Genomic DNA, 22,652 nt, shown 5'->3' with positions numbered 1-22,652 from the left:
TCCCATTATTTCTGTTTAATAAGATGAAAAGTTAAACAGCATGCTCCAACAAGAAGCAAGGCTGGAGTTCAAGTCTAGATGGTCTCATTCCAGAGCCTGACTTTCCTAGCTATGGCCTTAGCATCTCTGGCCTTGTCCTAAAGAGTCAGGGGAAGGAGACAGGCAGCCCTTGTTAGCCAAGAGGCAACATCCATCTGATAAATTTTCTCCGAACACTTCTCCACTAGGTACCGTGAGAAGCACTTGCTCATGAGGGAGGATCTGTGTGTCTGCGATGGCATCAGCCACTTGTCCTCATGTGGTGCATAGTCTACAGCGGGCCATGGGCAGGTCAGCAGGCAATTCCAGCCCTCAGGGTGGGCTCTGTGCTGGAGATGAGCCCAGAGCACTGTGGGGGTGCGCAGCAGGGCTCCCCCAGGCAGTGCCTGGGCCGAGGAGGGCCCCCCTGACCAGGAGCATCCAGGCAGAGACTTGAAGAGTGGAGAGGAGAGTTACGGCATGGAGAGTAAGGGGCAGGGAGGGGCCAGCAGCTGAGGTGGAGGGGGCCGCGTGTTCAAAGGCCTGGGAAGATGGCACAGCACGTCCAGGGGACTGAATGGCTTTAGAGATCAGAGGTTTCTCTGGGAAGGTTTGAAAGCAGACAGTGAGACAGTCAAAGCTGTACATGAGAGAGATGACTCTGGCTGTAGCTAGGGAGCGCATAGGGTGTGGGGACCCAGCCTGGAGGAGCTTTTGCAAGGACACAGGCTGCAGAGGGCGGTCTGAGCGAGGGTGGGGCTGCAACAGGGAGAAGAGTGGCAGAGGCGAGCCTGGAATCCACCAGTCGCAGTGACCAGGGAACCAAGCAAGCTGACGCCTTGAGGGGTTAAGTCACATCCCCCATAATGAGCTAGATTCAAACCTGAATCTGCCTTGCTTGAAGGTCCACGCTGCTTATCTAGGCTGGGAATTAACGATACTTTCAGTAAAGGTCCAGATAGTAAGGGTGGTAAGCTTTGAGGAACTAAAGGGCTTTACTGTAGCTATTCAACTCTGCTTTCCTAGGGCAAAAGCAGCCTCTGACAATACGTAATGTCTGGGTGTGGTGGAGAGACTTGGGCTGAGGCTGGAGTTTCTGTCATGGATTTTGGGGTGGGTGGAGGCACCCTTCCCAGGACACATGTGAGCAGGCTTCTTGCCACCGTGGCTGCTGCTGCCCAGAGGCTGGGGAGGAGCAGTGATGGCTTCGTCCCCAGGCAGAGCTCCTGCGGCACTGCTTCGAGGGCCCTCTGTGGATCCGGTCCTCTCTGCAGCCCTGCAGGCAAGGAGACTGAGCCCCAGCGAGGTGGAGTAATTTGCCCAGGTTATGGGGACAGAGCCAGGAGCCAGACCTAAGCATTCTGACTTCTAAGTGCCTGCTCCTGGGCTACTACACAGAAACTCAATTTTGGACAAGTTGCGTCAAAGAACTTGTGGGTCCTCCCAGCAGAGATGCCAGGCAGACAGTGGAACTCGCAGGCCTGGGTTCCCTGAGAGTCTTCCAGACAGGAGGGGGGCTCGTGCGGGAGCTGTGGCTCCAGAGGCAGCTGAGGATGCAGAGTGATGTGGGGGAGAGACCGGGGGAAAGCTGAGCCCCGAGGAACCCCAGAGAGAAGCGGAGCTGGAGCAGCCAGGGCAGAGTGCTCTGGAACCCAGGCGAGGAGTCCGTCTCAAATCGAAGGCCAGGGCGAGACCGGGGACGCAAGCCCCCACTGGACTCTGCGACAAGCAGTACCTCGCGTGACTATAAGAAATCACGGTGCACCATTTCAGAGTTGCTAGAAGAGTAGGTTTTAAATGTTTTCACCATAAAAATGTGATCGTATGTGATGTGATGCAGACGCTAATTAGCCTGATTTAATCATTCCACATGGTAAACATTACTTTGTGCTCCATAAATGTATATGATTATTATATGTCAATTAAAAATACAATTTTTTTTTTTTTTTTTTTTTTAAGCAGCTCATAGATCTGCATCATGGTTTCAATGGCATGGGTTGGGGCTGACCAAGTTCTGAAGGACAGAACTGTGGGCTGTCAGAGCAGAAAATTCCAGGGGAATTCAAATGCTCACTAGATAACCGATAACACTGAGGGAGTATTATTAATTTTCCTAGGTGTAAGAATGACTTTGTAGTTATACCTTGTGATGGTTAATACTGATTGGCTTGAAGGATTCAAAGTATTAATCCTGTCTGTGAGGGTGTTGCCAAAAGAGATTAACATTTGAGTCAGAGGGCTGGGAAAAGCAGACCCACCCTTAATCTGGTGTGCACCTGCTCATCAGCTGCCAGTTAATATAAAGCAGGCAGAAAAAACATGAAATGAGTGAGACTGGCCTAGCCTCCCAGGCTACATCTTTCTCCCGTACTGGAAGCTTCCTGCCTTTGAATATCATACTCCAAGTGGTTCAGTTTTGAGACCTGGACTGGCCCTCCTTGCTCCTCAAGCTTGCAGATAGCCTACTGTGGGACCTTGTGATCATGTAAGTTAATACTTAAACTCCCATATAAATGGGAATATATAGATATAGATATATATATATCTCCTATTAGTTCTGTCTCTCTAGGGAACCCTGACTAATACAGATTTTGGTACCAGCAGTGGTTCTAGAGAAACAGAATATTCAGGATAGAGTTCTTTTGTTGGTTTTGGGGTTTCTGGAGTAGGCTGCTTTAATTATGGTTAGACCCAAAAATGCTAAGGACTCTACTTACAGTAGTATGGAGAACGCTGATAGTCCTTGGCATGAATTGTTTAGAGACTTATGCAAAATAAATGCATTTGACACTCGTGATTTACCACTTGTGAGAAGCAAGGGGTTTAGTGACTCTCTACGTAATACCTTTGACCATATGTGGAGAACCAAGGAACATAAGGAAGCTGGTTGGTTGTTCCTAAGTTCAGTGGACAAAGTGATGAAAGAAAATGATGGACTCAGGGATTCTGTCTCCCAGCTTCAGAAGCAGACGCTGAGTCTCAAATCTGCTAAGATTGCCTTGAGTGAGAGGCTTAACTCCTGTAGGGAAAGAGCTGAAAGTGTGGAAAAACAGACACAAGCTCTTAACATGTGAGTGGCTGACCTGCAAGTTAAGGTACATGCACAGCTTTGCCAGGCGTCTCCTGTGAAATTGAGGGCGCTGACTGAAAAACAATGGGACTCTGGAACTTGGAATGGGGATGTGTGGGAGGACCCTGATGAAGGTAAGGACACTGAGCTTGTAAACTCTAATGAGACATTTTTGCCAGAAGAAACAGCTTCCCCATCCCCAGTAGTGGCAACATCCTAGCCTATTGCTGGACCTTGTGATCATGTAAGTTAATATTTAATAAACTCCCCTTTATATATATATTTATATAAAATGTTTTATATATTTACATATTATATATAAATTTGCATATATATGTACATATATATTTTTAGAGATATACTCCTTCCTTTTATTTCCTTATGATGTTACATTATTGACTCTCCTTGGTCTCCAGCTTTCTGATTGCATATCTTGGGATTTGTCATAACGAAGCAAACAAATTCCTTATAACAAATCTGTTTCTAATATATATATCCTATTGGCCTATATGTTGGTTTGTATATATAACAACACACACACACCCCACATCTTCTATTAGCTCTGTTTTGCTGGAGAACCCTAATACACTTTGGAAAAGTACCGAAGTAACAGAGGTAACACCTGCCTCTCAGTGGTTCAGCTTACTCTCTAAAAAAATAAGGGAATTAAACTAGAACAACTACATATTTCCTTTCAGCTGTAGCCTTCTGTGTAATACAGTTATTTCCCTATAGATGGTCTCTCAATTTCTCTCCTGATCNATATATAATATATATTGTATATTTTTATGTATTATATATTTATATACAGCCTATTGGTTCTGTCCCTCTAGAGAACCCTAATACATATGTTAAAGAGTTCTTGTAGGGATATATACTAAAAGTATTTGTGAATAAAATGATATGATGTTGTAAACCTCTATATATGATGTCTGAGAGCTGCTTCAAGATCACATGGGAGGGGAGTATGTGGATGTTTGGATGAAACCAGACTGGCTGTGGTGCCTTGTGGTTGAGCTGTGTGGAGAGTGCAGGAGTGTTCTTGACATGGGTGGGCCTTGGAGATATTGTGGGTTTGGTTCCAGATCATTGAAAAAGGAACATGTTTTGGCTTCCCAGTGTATATAAAAGCTATGCTTATACTATACCATAGTCTGTTCAATGTGCAAAGCATTGTCTGAAAAAACATGGTACATACCTCAATTAAAAAATAGTTTACTGGCTGGGCGCAGTGGCTCATGCCTGTAATCCCAGCACTTTGGGAGGCCGAGGCAGGCAGATCATGAGGTCAGGAGATCGAGACCATGCTGGCTAACACGGTGAAACCCCATCTCTACTAAAAACACAAAAAATTAGCCAGACATGGTGGCGGGTGCCTGTAGTCCCAGCTACTCGGGAGGCTGAGGCAGGAGAATGGTGTGAACCTGGGAGGCCGAACTTGCACTGAGCCGAAATCGTACTACTGAATTCCAGCCTGGGTGACAGAGCGAGACTCCATCTCACAACAACAAAAACACAAACACACACAAAAAAACTTTACCGCAAAAAAAGATGCTGTCACAGAGACACAGAGTGAGTACATGCCATTGGGAAAATGGCGCTGATGGCAGGGCTGCCCCAAACCTTCCGTCTGTAAGTGACACAGAATCTATGAAGCACACTAAGGCCAAGCGTGAGGGTCTGATGCGCCTGCACTCATCTGTCTCCTGTGTACGCTTCAGATTTCCCTAACTAGAAGTTAAACAACAGAAAAACAGGCAAAGGGGGAGAGTTTTCTCAGGAGAGTGTGGCTGGGGAGGAGGAGCAGGGCGAGGGTTTGAGAGACGCCTGGGGGTGGGATGAGAAGCTGCCATCAAAGCCCTTTCAAATCTGCTGTTCTGGGCGCACTCCCAACAGTGGGGTGGGTGTGAACCCCACTTTTGCGCGGGATACGGGGCCCTGGGAGGGGCGGTCTGCCCGGCTACACCTGTGGAGATGATGCTTCCCTTCTCTGTGCGGATGGCCCAGCTTCTCCTATGGTGCAGAGCCCACCTGCAGCCCCCCGTCCACCCTTAGTTCTGCCACTCATAGGAGACCCCAACCCTTGCGGGCTCAACCCCAGAGAAGGTCATGAAGGCCCAGGCTGGTGATCCTCCCTCTCCCTGGCAGAGCAGCTTAAGGGTGGGCTCACGCCTGGGGGGAACAGCTGAAGGGCAGGCCAGTACCTCGGGGGTTTCTCGCTCCCGTCGTTGCCAGCAAGTTGCTGAGCAAGTGGGTGCTGGAGAAAGAGGCCTCCAGTGGCTGCCAGTGTGGCGACCCGGAGGGGTCCCAGGGAAGCTGGCTACGGAGTGAAACTGAGGATGGTGAGAGGTGTGGGAGCCTTTCCAAATGCAGCAGTGGACACCGCGCGATGCTCCACAACCTCCATCTACAGTGATGGAAATCGGGTGAGTAATAATACCATCCTGCCACCAAGGTCTCCTGGGCACTGGCATCTGCCGGGCTGTGCGTGTGAAGCCTGAGCACAAAAGGGAACACCAGCCTGGGGGCCAGGAGGACGCCCACTGTGACCACGGCGGGAGTGGGCCTGGCAGGACCTCAGGGTCCCTGGGGTCAGTCTCAGGAGTGGATTTAATTCCTGAAGGGTGGAAACAGAAAGTGAGGGGATGGGATTTGCATTTCACAAGGGTCACCCCAGCAGAAGTATAGAGGATGGGTGGACACACCAGAGGCTTCCCTGAGAGCCCCCGCCCAGAGAGGCCTGGTTAGGCTCCTACCCATGAGCACGGCGCCTCCCTGCCCTCTGGCCCAACATTGATGAGGCTGGGGTCAGGGCCATATCCTCCCTCTGGGGGCTGTGTCTGCCTCGGGGCACCACAGTTCCCTCCTGGGAACACCTGAGCTCCCTGAGCAGCTGCTCCTATCACCCGCCCTTCACGGTCCTTCTCACCCACTCTTCTTGGCATTGCATCCCCATGGTGCTTTTGGGGTGCTGGCTCCTGGGATTTTTCTGTTGTTTAACTTCTAGTTAGGGAAATCTCAATGAGGCCCCCCACAGGCCTCAGCAAGAGGGTGTCCTGAGATAACATATGCTGCAGAGAGCCTGAAGGAAGCGGTGAGTCCTGAGATCCTCCCTGGCATGGCGAAGGGGTGGGCCAACCTCCCAGTCACTCAGCAACGCCTGTGCACGGCCTGCTGTGGGCCAGGTGCAGTGGCCTGGAGAATCCCCTCACAGCAGAGGCACCTGCATCCCAGAACCTCTCCACTCTGCACTCCTTGCCGAGGGATTCTTAGTGAGTTTGTGCATGAAGGGAACGTCTGAAATAACACGAGCTGCAGCCCAGAGGGTGGGAAGGAGCCCAGGGAGCCCCCTGCAGACCCCGGATAAAGCTGGCTCATCACTCTGGTCTGTGAAACAGAGCAACGGCTCCCACCCAGGGGATGGTGACCATCTGTGCCCAGCACACAGTAGGCTCTCAGCAGATGTTCATCCATCATCCAGGGTCGCGTAGACAGCCCTGCACGCAGCCCGGCCCACCGGCATCAGCTGGAGAGACTGTGGCCGCAGGAAGGACAGGGGTGGCCTGTGGTTTACACAATGTCATTGTCGTGTGATATGTTAATAATTACCCAGGGAGCCCTCGGAACGTCGAGGATGAGATATTGTAGCCTGTGAAGTGGGGGTTGTGACGTTCATTACCCTGTAAACAAGTGCCATTCACTCTTCCCTACAAACACATGTTTTCAAACTAGCATCACTGAATCCTTTTAATTTCACTTAATAGGCACTAGGACTGGCTTCATTTGTCACTAGGGGGAGCTGAAACAGCTAGAAGCTGTGCTGTTTTTTTTCTCTCATTCTGACCAACAGTAATTAAAAACTTGGAGCACGTAGAAGAAAGGTAGGACCCATATTGTATGACAATTTTTTCATTCTTAGGAAAAAAAAAGCAAACAAATATTTTCAAGACACTTTTCGGTCTTCCACAGCCACATGTACACCATAAGCAATAAAAACACCACCTAAAGCCACCAAGTGATTTTATTTTCTTTATTTTTTGAGACAGACTCTCACTCAATTGCCCTGGCTGGAGTGCAGTGGCACAATCTCGGCTCACTGCAACCTCCGCCTCCCGGGTTCAAGCGATTTCCAGCTAATGTCTGTATTTTTAGTAGAGATGGGGTTTTGCCAGGCTGGTCTCAAACTCCTGACCTCAAATGATCCGCCCGCCTCGGCCTCTCAAAGTGCTAGGATTACAGGCATGGGCCACCATGCCCGCTCTGCCGAGTGATTTTAAATGCTGAGCGTGGGTGTCGGTCTGTCTTCTTTTTTTGGTGAAATTTGTGGGGCTAAAGGCCACAGTGCTGGACACTGGGCTCTGACCTGAGCTCAGCAGCCACTCCCCATTGGCTGTAGAAAAAAAGCAAGTCCTGGCTCCCTTTTAGGGGAAAACCTATGTTGCTCCTTTTGCTGGGCTAATATTTAACATGCCTGAGTAACCATGTGAGCCTCAGCCTCAAGCTGCGATCGGCGGTGGGCAGAGCAGGGACAAGCCATTACAATACCCAGGCTCACAGCAACCGCTGCAATAAAACTGCCAGGAATGACTTGACAAGCAACAGCAGGACCTGCACCAGGACCACTGCCAGGCCAGCAGCACAGTGCTGGGGGGACGGCCAGTTCCCGGGAGCAAGCACGGATAGACGAAAAGGAGGAGGACGGCGGGCATTTCCAAATCCCTTTCCTGTTTAATACCTTTCCATCAAAATCCCAGGAGCATTTGCTTTGTTTTGAGAACTTGCCAAAATGATTGTAAAATTCATAGAATGGCTGAGAAATTTTAGGAAACAAAGAGGAATAAGACAAGTTCTCCTAAACATGAAAAAAATGTGTAATAAACTGATATAAACGAAAGCTTTAGAGGTACCAGGGCAACAGTAATGATGTCTGTGGAACGAAGGAATGTCCTCAGACAGACTTGACTGTGTGTGAGAATTTAAAACATGATTAAGATGCATCACAAAGAAATTAAAAATCAATAGATGGTTTCCGGGGGAAAAACATCTCTGGAAACAAGTGATCTATTTAGAAGCTCACTTCACGCCGGGCTCCAGAATTAATTCCAGGAGGACGAAAGAGTTTAATGGAAAAAATAAAACCCTGAAAATTATTTTTAAAAATCTGGGTGACTATTTACTTGGTCTCAAAATGGGAAGGAAAGATGCCTCAGATCTGGAGGTTTGAGCACACACATTTAAACACAATAAAATTAAAGACAACAGAAAGGGAAAAGCATTTGCCATCCACACGATCAAACCTGATATCCCTAATATATAAGAAGCTCCAAGAAGCCAACATGAAACACTGGGACCCATTAAAATAAAATAAAATGGAGATCAGGCTTGAGAATCCCCTGAGCAAAGTCCGTTAAGCCATGGCAACAACCTCGACCCTTGCTGGTTCTGCAAACCTAAACAAGACTGAACCTGGGCTATTTCTTGTAAATGCCCATATTAAAGAAAAATAAAACTTAAGCCCAACCAATCAGAAGCTGTCAACAACTTACTGAGGGCACCTCAGGACGTTGGCTGTAGCAACTAGTTTGGGGATAGAGATGCAACTAAAGGCAGATATACAACTCGTGATATGGTTGGGCTGTGTCCCTACCCAAATCTCACCTTGAATTATAGCTCCCATAATTCCCACGTGTTGTGGAAGAAGCCCAGTGAGAGCGAACTGAATCACAGGTGTGGTTCCCCCATGCTGTTCTCGTGGTAGTGAATAAGTCTCGCGAGAGCTGATGATTTTATAAGGCGTTGGCTCTCATTCTGTTTTGCCTGCCACCATATAAGATGTGCCTTTCGCCTTCCACCATGATAGTGAGGCCTCCCCAGCCACGTGGAACTGTGAGTCCATTCAACCTCTTTTACTTTACAAATTACCCAGTCTTGGGTATGTCTTTATCGGCAGCATGAAAACCGATACAACTAGGGATTTTCTAACAGTTGAGACCAAAGAAGGCAACAACATGGTCTTAAATCAAGTATTTTCTTTGTCCAGCTCCCATGTTCACACCATAAAAACCTTCCCCTTGTGTTCCCTCTGCAGAACCCCAAAGCACCTTTGGATTGGTGCTGCCTGGTTCATAAATTGCTGTCTGCTCAAAGAAACTCTTCGAACATTTTGGGTCTGTTTACCTTGTAACAGACCCCCCATGGGAAAAATGACCATGAGCTCCACAGGCATTTAATCACAGACCAGTCATTTAAAAACCCATCTAGGAAAATAATAATGAGATACCTTTTTGCCTAACAAACTAGGAAAGATTTAAAAGCAGGAGGGAAGAGGAATGCACCCTGAGACCCGTATCTGGCCACCGCTGCAGGGTGTCAATTACTTGAAGTATTTCAAAGGTGAAAAATGTTCATGTCATTGGACCAGAAATTCTGCTTCTAGCGTTTCATCCCAAGGCAGGCATCAGAGACGTTGGAAAAGATTTGCAATAGTGTTCAGAGTAGCTTCATTTCTAATAGCAAGGTGCTGGACCCATAGTCTTGGGCAAATGTATTGGATGATGGAAAATAATGGTAATAATGGGTTATCTATGGAGGTTTACTCCCACCTGGGACCCAGCCCTGCCCACTCCATCTGGTGCCCCCTGCCTCATCCCTGGCCTTGGCTCCCGTGCCTCAGGCAGCAGCGAGCCCACCTGTCCTCTCTCACACCCCCTCACACAGACATAATGCACCCGACATGCACACAACCCAGGCCGCAAACACAGTCAAGATGGGTCCCAAGCCCCACTCTGAATCACAGTGAGGCTCTTGAGCCCCTCCTACGTAGACATGCTGGAGCCCCCACTACTTGCAGCCCCCAGAAGGAGGCTACAGACGCCAGGGGTGGCCATCCCATGTCTGGCTACTACTAGACCCCAAAGCATAGGGCAACATCTGGAGAAAGCCTGTGGAGGAGGAGGCTGGGAGGGGCACCTTCCTCCCCAGAGAAGGGCCATGCCTGTGCCCGCACTGTCTACAGGGGCCCAGGAGATTCTGAGGCACCTCCTAGACTCACTGGGCAGACAGCAGGCATGCTCATAGCATTTGAGGGCTTGGTGAGGTGGGCTGGGGGCTTCTGTTCTTTCCCTGGGAAGCTGGAGCAGCTGGGGGCTTTACTCATTGATTTACCCTTCCTCCTGATTCACCCCAACCCAGCTTCCCAGCTGTAGGCCCTAGAAGCCCCCAGGACCGCCGAGTGACCCGAACCGTCAGTGGCAGGGCTCAGTAGGAGGGGAAGGTGAGCTGGCTCCAGGGACGAGCTAAGGGTCGAGGGAACCATGAGGCCACAGGCTCCAAGGAGATGGCCTGTGTGGGGACATGGCACCTCTTTTTATTTGGAGGCTCTGTCCTTGGGCAGCTGCCATGAACTCTGGCGAAAGAGCGACCCTGGGGATAACAAAGGTGCACGAGGGGTCCCAGCGGCTGGTGTGGGTGTCGGAGGGCCCTGCTCTAGGAGAGGGGGCCTCGCTCTTGCAGTTCCTGGGAGTTGGCTGGGGGCCATGCTTGTCCACGCCAGGACCCCCCATGGCAGAGTGGTTAGAATCTGCCTGCCTTTACTGTCCCCACGACACAACTGGGGCTGGATCAGTTTTCGGTCAGCGTGGATTCAGAAATGAACAGGAAACCATGGGCTTTGTTTGGCGTGTGAGGCCAGCTGTGCTGTTTTGTTTTGTTTGAAAGCTTTAATTGTTTTAGAGCTCCTGGGAAAGGACAGTGTTTGCAGGGCACACAGGAGAGCTGGGCTGGGCACCTCTGGACAGGAAGCCTTGCTTTAGGCCCTCCCTGAGCTCCCTGGGCCTCGGGGCTGCTCCATCCCCCCTTCAAGCTCGGGGTCACTCAGTCACTTGTGCTTCTGGGCCGGTGGCCTGGGCTATGCCTGCTGCTCCTCTCCTTCCTCCCTTCCTGTCTAAATGTGTTTCTCTCCCTTCCTCCCTTCCTCTAACATCTTCAGAATGTTTTCTGTGTTCTGGCCTTATGCTAAGGTTCTGGGGATAAGAGGGATCCCTGCCCTCGTGGAACTCAGAGAGAAAAAGACCAGTCCTCAGGTGGATATGCAAAGAGCTGCGTATGCGGCAGGTTCTGGAGCAGAGGAAGAAACAGCTAGTTCTGCCCGGGAGAGAGAAGACAGCCGCCCCTCCAAGGGCTAGTGTGGACGCAGGGCTGCACGGGAGGGAGGACTGTGTGTCCTCCCAGGGACGGGAGTGGGGAGTGGTCATTCCCGGCGGACACAGCTTGGTATGGGTGAGGGGGCACATGCTCAAGGAAAGGGGAGCCTGGGGGCTCTGGAAATACAGGCAGGGGCTGAGATGCCTGCTTGGGGTCTGGGCAGGAGTGCAGGCTTATCCTGACACCAGGGTCCATCCATGAATAGTGAGTGTCTGGAAGGTAGCAGCGTGGTTCCTTTATACCCCACAGTGCCCGGAATGCTGCGGAACGTGGAGCTGGGCCGGGAACTCTGGCTGGGTCGTCTGAACAGCTCTCCTGCTGAGGAAGCCACAGACACTGCCCATACCTCCACCAGGAAAAGTTCTGGCCACCTAGTCAAACTCTGCCCATCAGCACTGCAGGACAGCTGTCATGGTGAATGCCCGGGTCCCCCTTCTTCTGACTGTGGCACTGGATCTCCCCTAGGGACCCTCTTGCCTCACAGCTGGCCCATGTGGTCCAGGCAGAGATGACGCCTCCTTGGCTTTGGACACCTCAGGACGTTGGCTGTAGCAAATGGTTTGGGGACAGATATGCAACTAATGGCAGGCTGAAGACAGCCAGTGGACTTCCACTGCAGAAAAGGGAAGCTCTCTGTGCCTAGGGCTGTATTGGCCACCTTGATGAAGAGCCTGACCAAGGAAGGAGCCAACTAGGAGGAAAGTGGATCCAAGAAGCCACATGAAGCAGCTTGCTGGGGTGCTGGATCCAGCCATGCCTGAAGCTGTCCCAGGCTCTGCAACTCTTCCTGTGCAGGAGTTAATAATGATTCTTTCAGCTTAAGCTTGTTGGTGTTGGGTCCTACCTCCTGCATACTGGACTCCTTACTGATGTATTATTTTTACCAATTTGTAATGCCTGGGCTTGTACATCAATCTCAGCTAAAAATCTAAAAATTACCCTTTCTCTCTGAGGTTAAACAGATTTAAGTATCACGTATTTGAACTTGAGGGGACCCAGAGATCATCTATTCTGAACATTTCATCATTTTACAGACGAGGCCAGACAAACCGAGTCACTCACCCAGGGTCCCTGTCATTCACCAAATGCTGACTGGGGGCTGACCCCGGGCCAGGCACATTCTGGACACTCATCTTGCAAGCAGGACTGGTGTGTTAGTGGCAGCAATGAAGCCAGAACCTGAGTCTCCTCACTCACAGGCCTCCCCACAGCAGCCCGAGGTCTCAAGGCTGGACTCAGAGGGGTTAAGTGACTTGCCCGTGGTCACGCAGGCAGTAAACAGTAGAGCCGACGCTTGGACGTGCACGCTTACCTAAGGGACCATGGCAAAGTCTTTAGTTTTCATAAAAGCCTTTGAGCATTTCGGGCCCACGAGTTTGTGATGCTCTGAAGCCTCCAGCTGAGGCGACGGAAGCTGGCCCAATTTAATTTCCTTTTCTGAAAGCCTACTTGCTCTAAGTCAATACGTTAGCAGTGTCTCTCCTCAGCAGATTAGGGTTATTACAAGGCAGGTACTTGGGCTGTGAGAAGCCGAGGCTAGAAAGGGAATGACGAACTGGCTTTCTCCTTCCAGAAAACTCTCTGCCGTGTAAACACAGAGCCTGGAGGAGTGTGCTGAGGCCGAACAACAGCTGAGGTGTTCACCTGCAGGGGTGGCACTGCCAGGCCTGGCTTGGGAGATGTGTGAGTTGTTCTGGGCGTGCAAGAGCCAAGCCGCATCTGATGGGTGGGGCAGAGCAGAGACCTGGATGCAGGGGCTGTGTCTAGGAATTTAATTTTTAGTTTAACTTACAGCAAGGCTGATAATGTTCCTTCCATAGAGCCAATCCTCCTCCTCGTTTAGGGGTGGAAACTGGCTTTGTAAAACTAATAAAAGGCTGAGAGATGAGGAGTATGGGAGAAGCCTGAACTCAGCTAAAATGTAAGCATACTTTTTTTTTGAGATGGAGTCGCTCTGTCACCCAGGCTGGAGTGCAGTGGTGCGATTTTGGCTCACTGCAACCTCTGCCTCCCGGGTCCCGGTTCAAGCGATTCTCCTGCCTCAGCCTCCTGAGTAGCTGGGATTACAGGCACGCGCCACCATGCCCAGCTAATTTTTTGTATTTTTAGTAGAGATGGGGTTTCACCATGTTGTCCAGGTTGGTCTTGAACTCCTGACCTGGTGATTCACCCGCCTCAGCCTCCCAAAGTGCTAGGATGACAGGCGTGAGCCACCACACCCAGCCTATAAGCTATAATCCCTCACTGCTCAGGAGTCATGCGACCAGAGGTCACAAGATTCGTGACTTCCTCAGTTGCATCTAAAGATAACATCACTATTATAGAAACTAAGATTGATCTTTGGAGATGCTTTTCAGACTTTTGCATTCTGAAAACGGACTGACCCTACCTGGATTCATGACTCACAGCTCGGGCGGTCCTGTGGCCCCACTCAGAGGTGGACTCAACAGGTGAGGACCATTTTTCACGCCCTGTGATGGCATCCCCAGCCAATCAGCAGCACCTGCTCTGTAGCCCGAACGCCCACCAAACTATCCTGGAAAAGTCTAACCTTTGAGCCCTCAGGGAGACTGACTCCAGTGAGAACTCTGGTTCCCCCATGTGGCTGGGCTCTGATGAAACTCTATCTTTACTGCAATACCATGGGCTCAGTGAACCGGTTCTGTCTGTGCGGCAGGCAGGAGGAGCCTGCTGGGCGATAACATTCCCTTGTGTGAACCCCGGCTCCTGGCACTGCTCCCCGCCTGCCAGGGCCCTAAAGTGGATGCACAGCTTCTGCCAGCCTGTGCACCCTCACCAGCTCTGCCTCTCCCTCCCTACTGCCAGGAGCCTCAGGAAGGAGCCCCATGGCAATACCAGCCCAGGACATGAGTGCCTGTGTGGCAGATGGTGACAGTGTTATCTGCTGTTATGGGGACAGAGCCACCTGTTCCTTCTCCCTCCCCTTCCTCAGGATGAGGAGCTTCTGATTAGCCTTCCCTGCAGCCCTGCGACAAGACACTGATTCCACCTGCTTTCATCTCAGTGCATCTGGGAGGCCCTGTCTCCAGGACACGTTCCTGGGTGCAGGGTTTCCCCGGCTGCTCTCCTGCCCTGTGGAAGTTTGGCAACCTCAATTTGCCTGAATGACAAAGATATTCTTTTTTTTTTTTTGAGACGGAGTCTCGCTCTGTTGCCTAGGCTGGAGTGCAGTGGCTGGATCTCAGCTCACTGCAAGCTCCACCTCCCAGGTTTATGCCATTCTCTTGCCTCAGCCTCCCAACAAAGATATTCTGAGCCCCTGTGGCAATAACCCCGGGGTGAGGAGCTGTTCGGGATGAAGCAACCGTGGTCTAAGGGGGAGCAGCAGCATTAGAGAGAAGACAGTCCTGCTGCTGGGAGGAAGGCAGAGCTGTGCACGAAGCACCCAGGATACAGCACAGAGGAGAAATCTCAGCCCTGCCTAGAGGGAGGGGGACAGAGAGGGCTTCCTGGGGCCAGCAGCAGCTGCTCCTCAGGGGATAAAAGCCTAAACGGCACTTTGGGAGGCTGAGGTGAGCAGATTGTGAGGTCAGGAGATCGAGACCATCCTGGCTAACATGGTGAAACCCTGCCTCTACTAAAAACACAAAAAATTAGCCGGGCGTGGTGGTGGGTGCCTGTAATCCCAGCTACTCAGGAGGCTGAGGCAGGAGAATCGCTTGAGACCAATTCTCTCAGTGGAGGTGGAGGTTACAGTGAGCTGAGATCATGCCACTGCACTCCAGCCTGGGTGACAGAGCAAGACACCATCTCAAAAAAAGAAAAAAAAAATGCAAAAAGGGTGCTTCAGGCCTCAGCCAAGTTAAACTGGAGGGGCTGCACAGGGCACTCCGGCCGGGTATGACGCTGTGGGAACTGGCTCTGCTGACTCTCAGCACCTGCCTTCGAGCTCTGTGGGCAGTGCAGCGTGGCCATGTGGAGCTTGTGTGTGTGCATGGAAAAGGTCTTGGTGGCGTGGGCACAGCAAGTAGGCTTTCCTTTCCCTTCTGTGAGACTGCAAAGGGTGGAGGTGGCAGAGCCCAGGCCTCTGGGCAGAGGTGAGTCATGTGGAGGGCGTGCGTATGTTGAAGAGGAGCGGGGGCAGAAGGGCAGGCCTCTGGAAGGGAGGGCTGGAGCAGGGACATACATGTGGGGAGGGGAGGGAAGGGAGACAGGGGCCCAGTGGGGAAGGGAGAAGCCACATCGCACCGTGATGCTAACCTCAGAGGCCGGGCCCACCTGCAGCCTCTGCAGCTGCCTCCCCACACCTGGCCTGTCTTAGCTCCACACTACTGAAAAGCCCTTCGCTCCCCCACTCACAGCAGCACACTCACAAGTCTAAAAGGGGGAAGGCCCCTGAGTGACCATCCCTGGAGGAGCAGACACACCAAATGTGGTAAATGCATGCAGTGGAATATTACTGAGCCATGAAAAGGAAGGAAATTCCAGTATCTGCTACAACTTGGGTGAACCTCAAAAACCTCACGCCGAGGGCAAGGATCCAGACACAGAAAGACAAGCATCGCACGGCTCCATTTGTATGAAGTATTGAGAACAGGTGAATTTGCAGTGACGGAGAGTAAGTGAGAGGCTGTCCAGGATGGGAACAGAGGGCAAAGGGGGCCTGCTTAATAGGTATGGGATTTCTGTTTGGGAAGAAGAGAAAGTTCCAGCGGTGGATGTTGGTGATGGCTGCTCAACATTCTGAAGGCCGCTGAATTGCACACAGAGAATGGTTTACATGTTACACGCATCTTACCACAATGACAGACCCATATGGTCTGGATGTGTCCCTGCCCAAATCTCATGTCAAGCTATAATCCCCAATGTGGAGGTGGGGCCTGGCGGGAGGGGATGGGGACATGGAGGTGGGTTTCTCATGAATGGCTTAGTTCTCATGAGATCTGGTCATTAAACATGTGGCACCTCCCCCTCGCTCTCGCTTGCTCCTGTTTGTGCCGTGTGAGATGTCTGCTCCCCCTTCGCCTTCCACCATGATTGGAGGCTTCCTGAGGCACCCAGGAAGCAGAGACCACCATGCTTCCTGTGCAGCCTGCAGAATTGTGAGCCAAGTAAACGTCTTTTCTTATAAATTACCCTGTCCCTTTACAGCAGTGTGAGAAGGAACTAAGACACAAACAGCACAGATCCTAGAACTGGAGCTGGGTGCTGGGCACAGAGCTGGAGCCGGGCGCTGGGCATCCAGTCCCGTTGCCGCTTGGCTGGCCCTGGTGTGACTCCCCAGTTTCCCGTGCCACCCCTGGCTTCCTGAACCCCTTCCTGGCACCCCTCGTTTGCTGAAGCTCTTTTCTCTGGACATCTGCCTTGGTCCCTGACACTCAGGGCCTGCCCAGGTGCCCTGAGCCCCCTGGATCCTGGTGTCCTACCCCCGGGCACAGGTGAACCCTAAGGCAGAGCTCCGACACTCACACCTGCTGCTTGCAGTTCAGACACTGTGGTTTCCGACCCTCCTGTCCTGTGCTCCCCCCATGCCACAGGCTGACCCATCCCCAGCCATGGGGGCCAACTGGGGCCCAATCACCTGAATACAACTGGAGAGCACAGAATCTGCCGTGGTCACTGTCCGCAGTGACACCCACCCGTTACTGATGGCGCCCTGACACTCCTCCCTGACAGCACCCTTGGTGGCCCCACCATGGCCCTCAATGGGCTCTTCTACAGCCAGGTCCATCCCTGAGGGAATGCCAAGCTGTACCTCGGTGGCTCTGAGTGACCCCTTTGAACACATTTTCGTGCAAAGAGAGGCAAAAATACCCTATGCTCTTGATGCCTCTCTCCACGCATCCTCATTTGTATGCAAATACTGCTTGGCCATTCCGGAAAAAATCCGCTGGGCTTGACCCTTGGTGCTATCGATTGGTTCATAATCATAACCCTTCCCAATTGCAAGAGGTCATCTGATGTGTTTCCCTCCTCTGGCCCCCGCAGTCCGCAGGTCCTGCTGGGCTGAGCCTCTGTCCTTAGAGACACTCTAATTATTTCTGACCTGAAGCAACACCCTTCTAAATCTGCACCAGCGGAACGGAGCAGGAACACCGGGCTCTAAGTGACATCAGGGAACTCTGTCAAGTCACCAGCTAGCGAGGAGGGTGAGCTTCTGTGGTCTCCTCGGCCGAAGGGAGGGCATTGCTCTCATTACCTGAGGCACGCTGGGCCCAGAGAGGGATAGAGACCGGATCTGATCTAAAAACAGACATTGCTTCCCACTGTGAGCCCCACAGAAGGCAGGGTCCCTTGAATTGGACCCAAGAGTCACATCTTATCTAAAAGGGGTGGAGACAATGGCCCATGTGGCTTTCCCAGACCTAGAGAATGGGCTGTCACCAGGTTACCAGGCTGGTTCCGGTCATCGGGCCACTGCCGAAGCTCACTGAAGGACCGATGCAGATACATTTACCCCTCCAGATGACGAGGTTCCATTTCCCACACACCTAGATCCCCCCTGAGTTAACGCCACTCTCGGAGAGCAAAGCAACAGTAAATATGATGGCCCCAGGTATCCAACAAACCCTTGAGGTCGCAAAAGCAAGACTTGACCATTCACTGAAGCTGTCAGGAAATTCCACCTCTCAACTGAGCCCATCTTTTCCTGCCAGTGGCGTGGAGACCTCGGCCCTGGCAGCAATGTGTTCAAGGAGGAAGAATGCTGCTGGACACCTGAGGGGCTTGGGCACAGCGCGCCTGGCTGTCCCCACCACTGTGGCCCTCTCTGGCAGTGGGGTTGGAGGTGCACGGAGCTTACCAGCCTCGCCGACAAAGACCTCCACAGGTGCGCTGGCTGGGCTCTCACCAATGATGTTGTAGGCAGTCATTATTACTTCATAGCGCCGGTACTTCTTTAAATCTGCAGGGTTGAAGGAAACACGGATCAGCTTCCACCAGGACCACCTTCTGTTCCTCCAAAGTTCCCCCTGTGAACCACAATGAAGCAAGCAGCACCCTCCAAGGAGAGGAGCTGGGATTGTTAGAAATCTGTGAAATGCCTGCATCTTCTGTGACCAGGGCACCCTTCTTTTCTCCTCCGTATTAAGCACCCACCACCATTAAGCAAAAGACGCATCCATCCTGTCCTGTGTTCAGGTAAAAGGCAGCATGGGCATGGAGCTCCCTCCTTTAAAGTAAAGGATTTAGAACAGGGGTCCCCAACCCCTGGGCCACTAACCATGACCAGTTAAGAACCAGGTTGCAAAGCAGGAGGTGAGTGGCGGGTGAGCAAGCAAAGCTTCATGGGTATTGAGAGCTGCTCCCCATCTCTTGCATTGCACCTGAGCTCTGCCTTCTGTCAGGTCAGCTTAGATTCTCATAGAAGCTCAAACCCTATTGGGAGCTATGCATGCGAGGGATCTAGGTTGCATGCTCCTTATGTCTTGCACAACCTGGCTCCCTCGCACATGTGGTTCCCAATAGGGTTTGCACTCTTACGAGAATCTAATGCCTGATGATCTGTTGCTGTCTCCACTCCCCGCAAGATGGGACTGTCTAGTTGCAGGAAAACAAGCTCAGGGCTCCCACTGATTCCACACGATGGTGAGTTGCAGAATTATTTCATTCTATGTTACAATGTACTAATAATAGAAATAAAGTGCACAACAAGTGGAATGCTCTTGCATCCTCCCAAAACCATCCTCCACCACCTGGTCTATGGAAAAATTGTCTGCCACAATACCCACCCCTGGTGTCAAAGTGGTTGGAGACCCCTGATGTAGAATACAGAACGTAACCTGCGCCTGCCTTTTGGTTCAGAATCTCTCCTTGAAATTATGCACAGATGGAGTAAGACCGTGGCACTGAAAATAGAACGTGGAAAGATACTGGTAACCAAAGGCCTCTGAGACCTTAGTGGTCGTGTCCTGGGGAAGAACGGGCGTGGGCTGCCACACACAGAGAACTCCCCGGGGCAGGGGGCCAAGCGCCAGCTCTGCACTAAGTGACAGGGTGAGAGTAGCTGACCTTTAAGCCAAAACATTCTGGAATGTTCTCCCACTGGTTAACACTGCTCTGTGGGTGGCTTGGCTTTTCCGAGGCCCCGTGTGTGTGCCTGGCACCCCTGTGCTGGTGTGGATGGTGGTGCACTTGGGCCACGCTGGAGCTGCGCTGCCCTGCAAATCACCCCTGCCCCTGCAGAACGTCGGAACACAGCAGAGGCTCGGGAGGGCCAGCCCCTCCCTCCTGCCTGGTCCACTTCCCAAACCGGCCAAGTTCCCCGTTGAAGTCGATCACATTATGGCTCCATGTCTAGCCCCTGAGTTGGATTTTGAAACTCCTCCCTAGCTAGGAATCAAAGGAGAAACAACACGTTTTGTTTAAAGGGCGAAGGGAGGCTGAGCGGATAAACAAAACGTGGTCTTTCATTCGATAGGATATTGTTCAATCTTGACTGAGATTCTGACGTCTGCCCTGACATGCATGGACCTTGAAGACGTTAAGCTCATGAAATAAGCTAGCCACGAAAAGACAAATACTACATGATTCCCCTTCTACGAGGTCCCCAGGGTCGTCGAATCCATCCAGACAGAAAGTTGAATGTGGGTGCTGGTGGGGATGGGGTATAAGGAGTTAGTATATAACGGGGACAGTCTCAGTTTGGGAAGATGAGAAAGTTCTGGAGAATGATGGTGATGGCTGCATAATGGCCTGAATGTGCTTAATGCCACTGAACTGTACCCTTAAAAATGGTTAAGAAAGTCCATTTTCTGTTATATGTATTTTACCACAATAAAAAAAGAAAGAGGCTGGGTGCAGTGGCTCACGCCTATAGCCCTAGCATCTTGGGAGGCTGAGACAAGAGGATCGCTTGAGTCCAGGCATTCAAGACCAGCCTGTACAACATAGCAAGACCCTGTCTCTTAAACAACAACAACAACAACAACAAACAAACAAACAATTAGCCAGGCATGGTGGCACAAGCCTGTAGTCCCAGCTACTTGGGGGGCTGAGGCAGGAGGATCACTTGAGCCAGGAGTTCAAGGCTGCAGTGAGCCGTGATTGCGCCACTGCACTCCATCCTGGGCAACAGAGTGAGACTCTGTCTCTTTAAAAAAATAAAATAAAATAAAATTTAAAAAGAGAGAGAGAAAAGAAAAGAAAAAAGAAAGAGTTTTGAAATTATGAACAGATGGAGTAAGACTGGCATTGAAAATAGAATGTAAAAAAAATAGAATGAAAAAAAAAGGAATACGGAAGCTGGAGAGATCTTGTTCTATCTGGCCAGATATTAGTAAATTTCCCCAGCCTCTGTTTCTGGAAGCTTCCTTTCCTATCTCCCTGGTGGTTTGGTATGTGGAGACACAGCATTTGAGAGGTGATTCCAGAAATTGGAACCATTAATCCAGGCTGGTTTTCCCTTGCACTGAGAGGCCAGCTGGCTTTGGGCACAGTGTGTGCGCCTCGCGGCGTGGGCTTCCCGCTGAGAGCGCACTTACGTGTTAGTTCACACGTGGTCGATGTGGAGCTGCTGTTGACCGTCTTGAAGCTGCTTTGGGCTATTGGGGTAAGCAAAGCAGAAAGGTGGTTAGCATGCAGGGACACGGCCATTGCAGGAGATGTGCGGCAGGAACAAGGGAGACAGGCGCCTTACTGGGATGCCAGCCACTGCCCACGCTGCACCTCCCAGGGCAATAAAGACTCCGCTGCCACCCAAGCTTTCTACCAGCTCCCGGTGGGGGCTGCTGCACCTCCTCATAAACACAAGGCACCCCAGTCCCAGACAGGCAAGGTGTCCTCACCGCTCTGATTCAGTGAAACACATTAGTTTTTGGCACAACTTAGTGCCAAGTGGCAGGACACCTTTTCTCCCAGTCACCCCAGGGCAGCTGCAGCTGACTCATGCTCACGCAGGGAGCCCTGGCTGGAGGAGCCGAGCAAACCACCACAGGGAGAGCTGCATGACCAAGTGCGTAAGTCCAGCGCATCCCGGGGCCTTCTACTGTGCTGTGTTTTGATTTTGCGACAAAGCCCAGGGAGATGGTAACTGTCTGGTGGTCAGCAAGGGCCACCTTCGGGGTGTGCCAACAGCGCAGACCACAGTGCTGCAATTTCCCATTTCCGACACTCATCAACACCATGCCTGGCGCTGTGTTGGGGTCAAGCTGTGTGAGCACAGGAGCTGCCGCCGTCTGCACACGTGGCCTTATGGAGGGAACCAGGTGCGTGGAAGGCCCGGCAGCTGGCTTTGGTGAGTGAAGCAGGCAGCCCCGATGCCATGGGGACGGCAGAAAGCGGGAGGGCGCTGTCCACACGGTGTGTTCTGGAGCTGCTCCCTCACTTTGTCCCCAGCACGAGGATGTCAAGGGGCAAAGAGTATTTTTGTGACACCGTTTGCTGGGTGCCAGGAAATGAACCCCCTCTAACCTCCGTCCAACAGAGGAGGGGTGGGAGTGGGCAGCCATCCCTCCCCAGGGTTCTAGAAGCTGCCTTGAAGGCAGCTGGGCCCTCGTCTGAGCAATGATCATGGCGCAGTGCAGGCCGAGCCAAGATCAGCCCGGGGGTGAGCACCACGGGCTCCATGCTGAGGCTGTGCCTGGTACAGATAGGTGGGGCCTATCCCTGGACTTGGGTTTTGCAACAGGTTCCCACTGGCCCCCTGCCTCCATCTCAGGCCCCAAAGCCCTTCCCCACTGACGCCGGGAGCATGCAGTTCCTGGAGGCCTGGCAACTGCTCACCCCTTAACACAGTCTGTGGCAGACAAGGCCCCTCTGCCTCCCGCAGCTGCACCGGCCTGCCGCACACCTGCACTCCGCGTGCCCCTGGTGGGCAAACCCGCCTTCTCCCTGTTCCCGAGGGCAGGGCTGCCTCTTCTCTCAGCCTCCTCCGCGGCATTTCCCACCATGATGTGCACTAAGCAGATGCCGAGGGTCCCCTGGGACCCTCGCTCCCCACGCCAGGACAGAGGGGACAGTCTCACCTGTGAGCTCAGCACGTAAAGCTATAGGGCTTTTGAGCGTCTTGGCCTCGGTGCCTGACCCGGCTTCATACTCCAGCTCCCGGTAGTAGATCCTGTATCCCTGAAGAAGGCCGTTCAGGCTTTCATCCCTCGGAGGCTGCAAAGACATCACACCGACTCAGTCACACCACAGTAGTCAACCCAGCTGGCCTGCAGCGGGGCTCACCTCCACCCCTGTTTAACTCGCTGGCTGCACAGAAGGAAGTCGCGGGTTCCAGCGACAGGTGTCAGATTCGTCAAGAGGAACCCAGGCAGCTCCCAGGGCACAGCACCGAGCTGTGGAGCCACTTTCAGAATGCCGGTTTTCACGTGCATGTGTGTGGGGACACGAGCACTTTGTCCCCTGTTCAGCTCAAATCCTCAAATGAGCCCCCAGGTCGGGGCAGGAGGCTGGGGAG

At 52.0% G+C, this 22,652-nt stretch overlaps 1 protein-coding gene across 8 annotated transcripts in view; it reads right to left on the bottom strand.

Moving 5' to 3' along the window:
- Positions 1–22,652, bottom strand: part of SDK1 (sidekick cell adhesion molecule 1) — a 954,524-nt gene that overhangs the window by 77,904 nt on the left and 853,968 nt on the right. For all 8 annotated transcript variants that reach the window (XM_017894742.1, XM_017894733.1, XM_017894760.1 and 5 more), the window contains 3 exons: positions 22,216–22,351; positions 20,734–20,793; positions 18,054–18,155 (listed from right to left, as the gene is read on the bottom strand). In XM_017894742.1, coding sequence (XP_017750231.1) covers positions 18,054–18,155; positions 20,734–20,793; positions 22,216–22,351 — 298 coding nt within the window. The remainder of the gene's footprint in view (positions 1–18,053; positions 18,156–20,733; positions 20,794–22,215; positions 22,352–22,652) is intronic.

The sequence above is a fragment of the Rhinopithecus bieti genome, unplaced genomic scaffold, assembly GCF_001698545.2.
Source record: "Rhinopithecus bieti isolate Rb0 unplaced genomic scaffold, ASM169854v2 scaffold_1017, whole genome shotgun sequence".
NCBI lineage: Eukaryota > Metazoa > Chordata > Mammalia > Primates > Cercopithecidae > Rhinopithecus > Rhinopithecus bieti.
The sequence above is the reverse complement of the archived record's forward strand: the minus strand, read 5'-3'. Positions and strand labels throughout refer to the sequence as shown.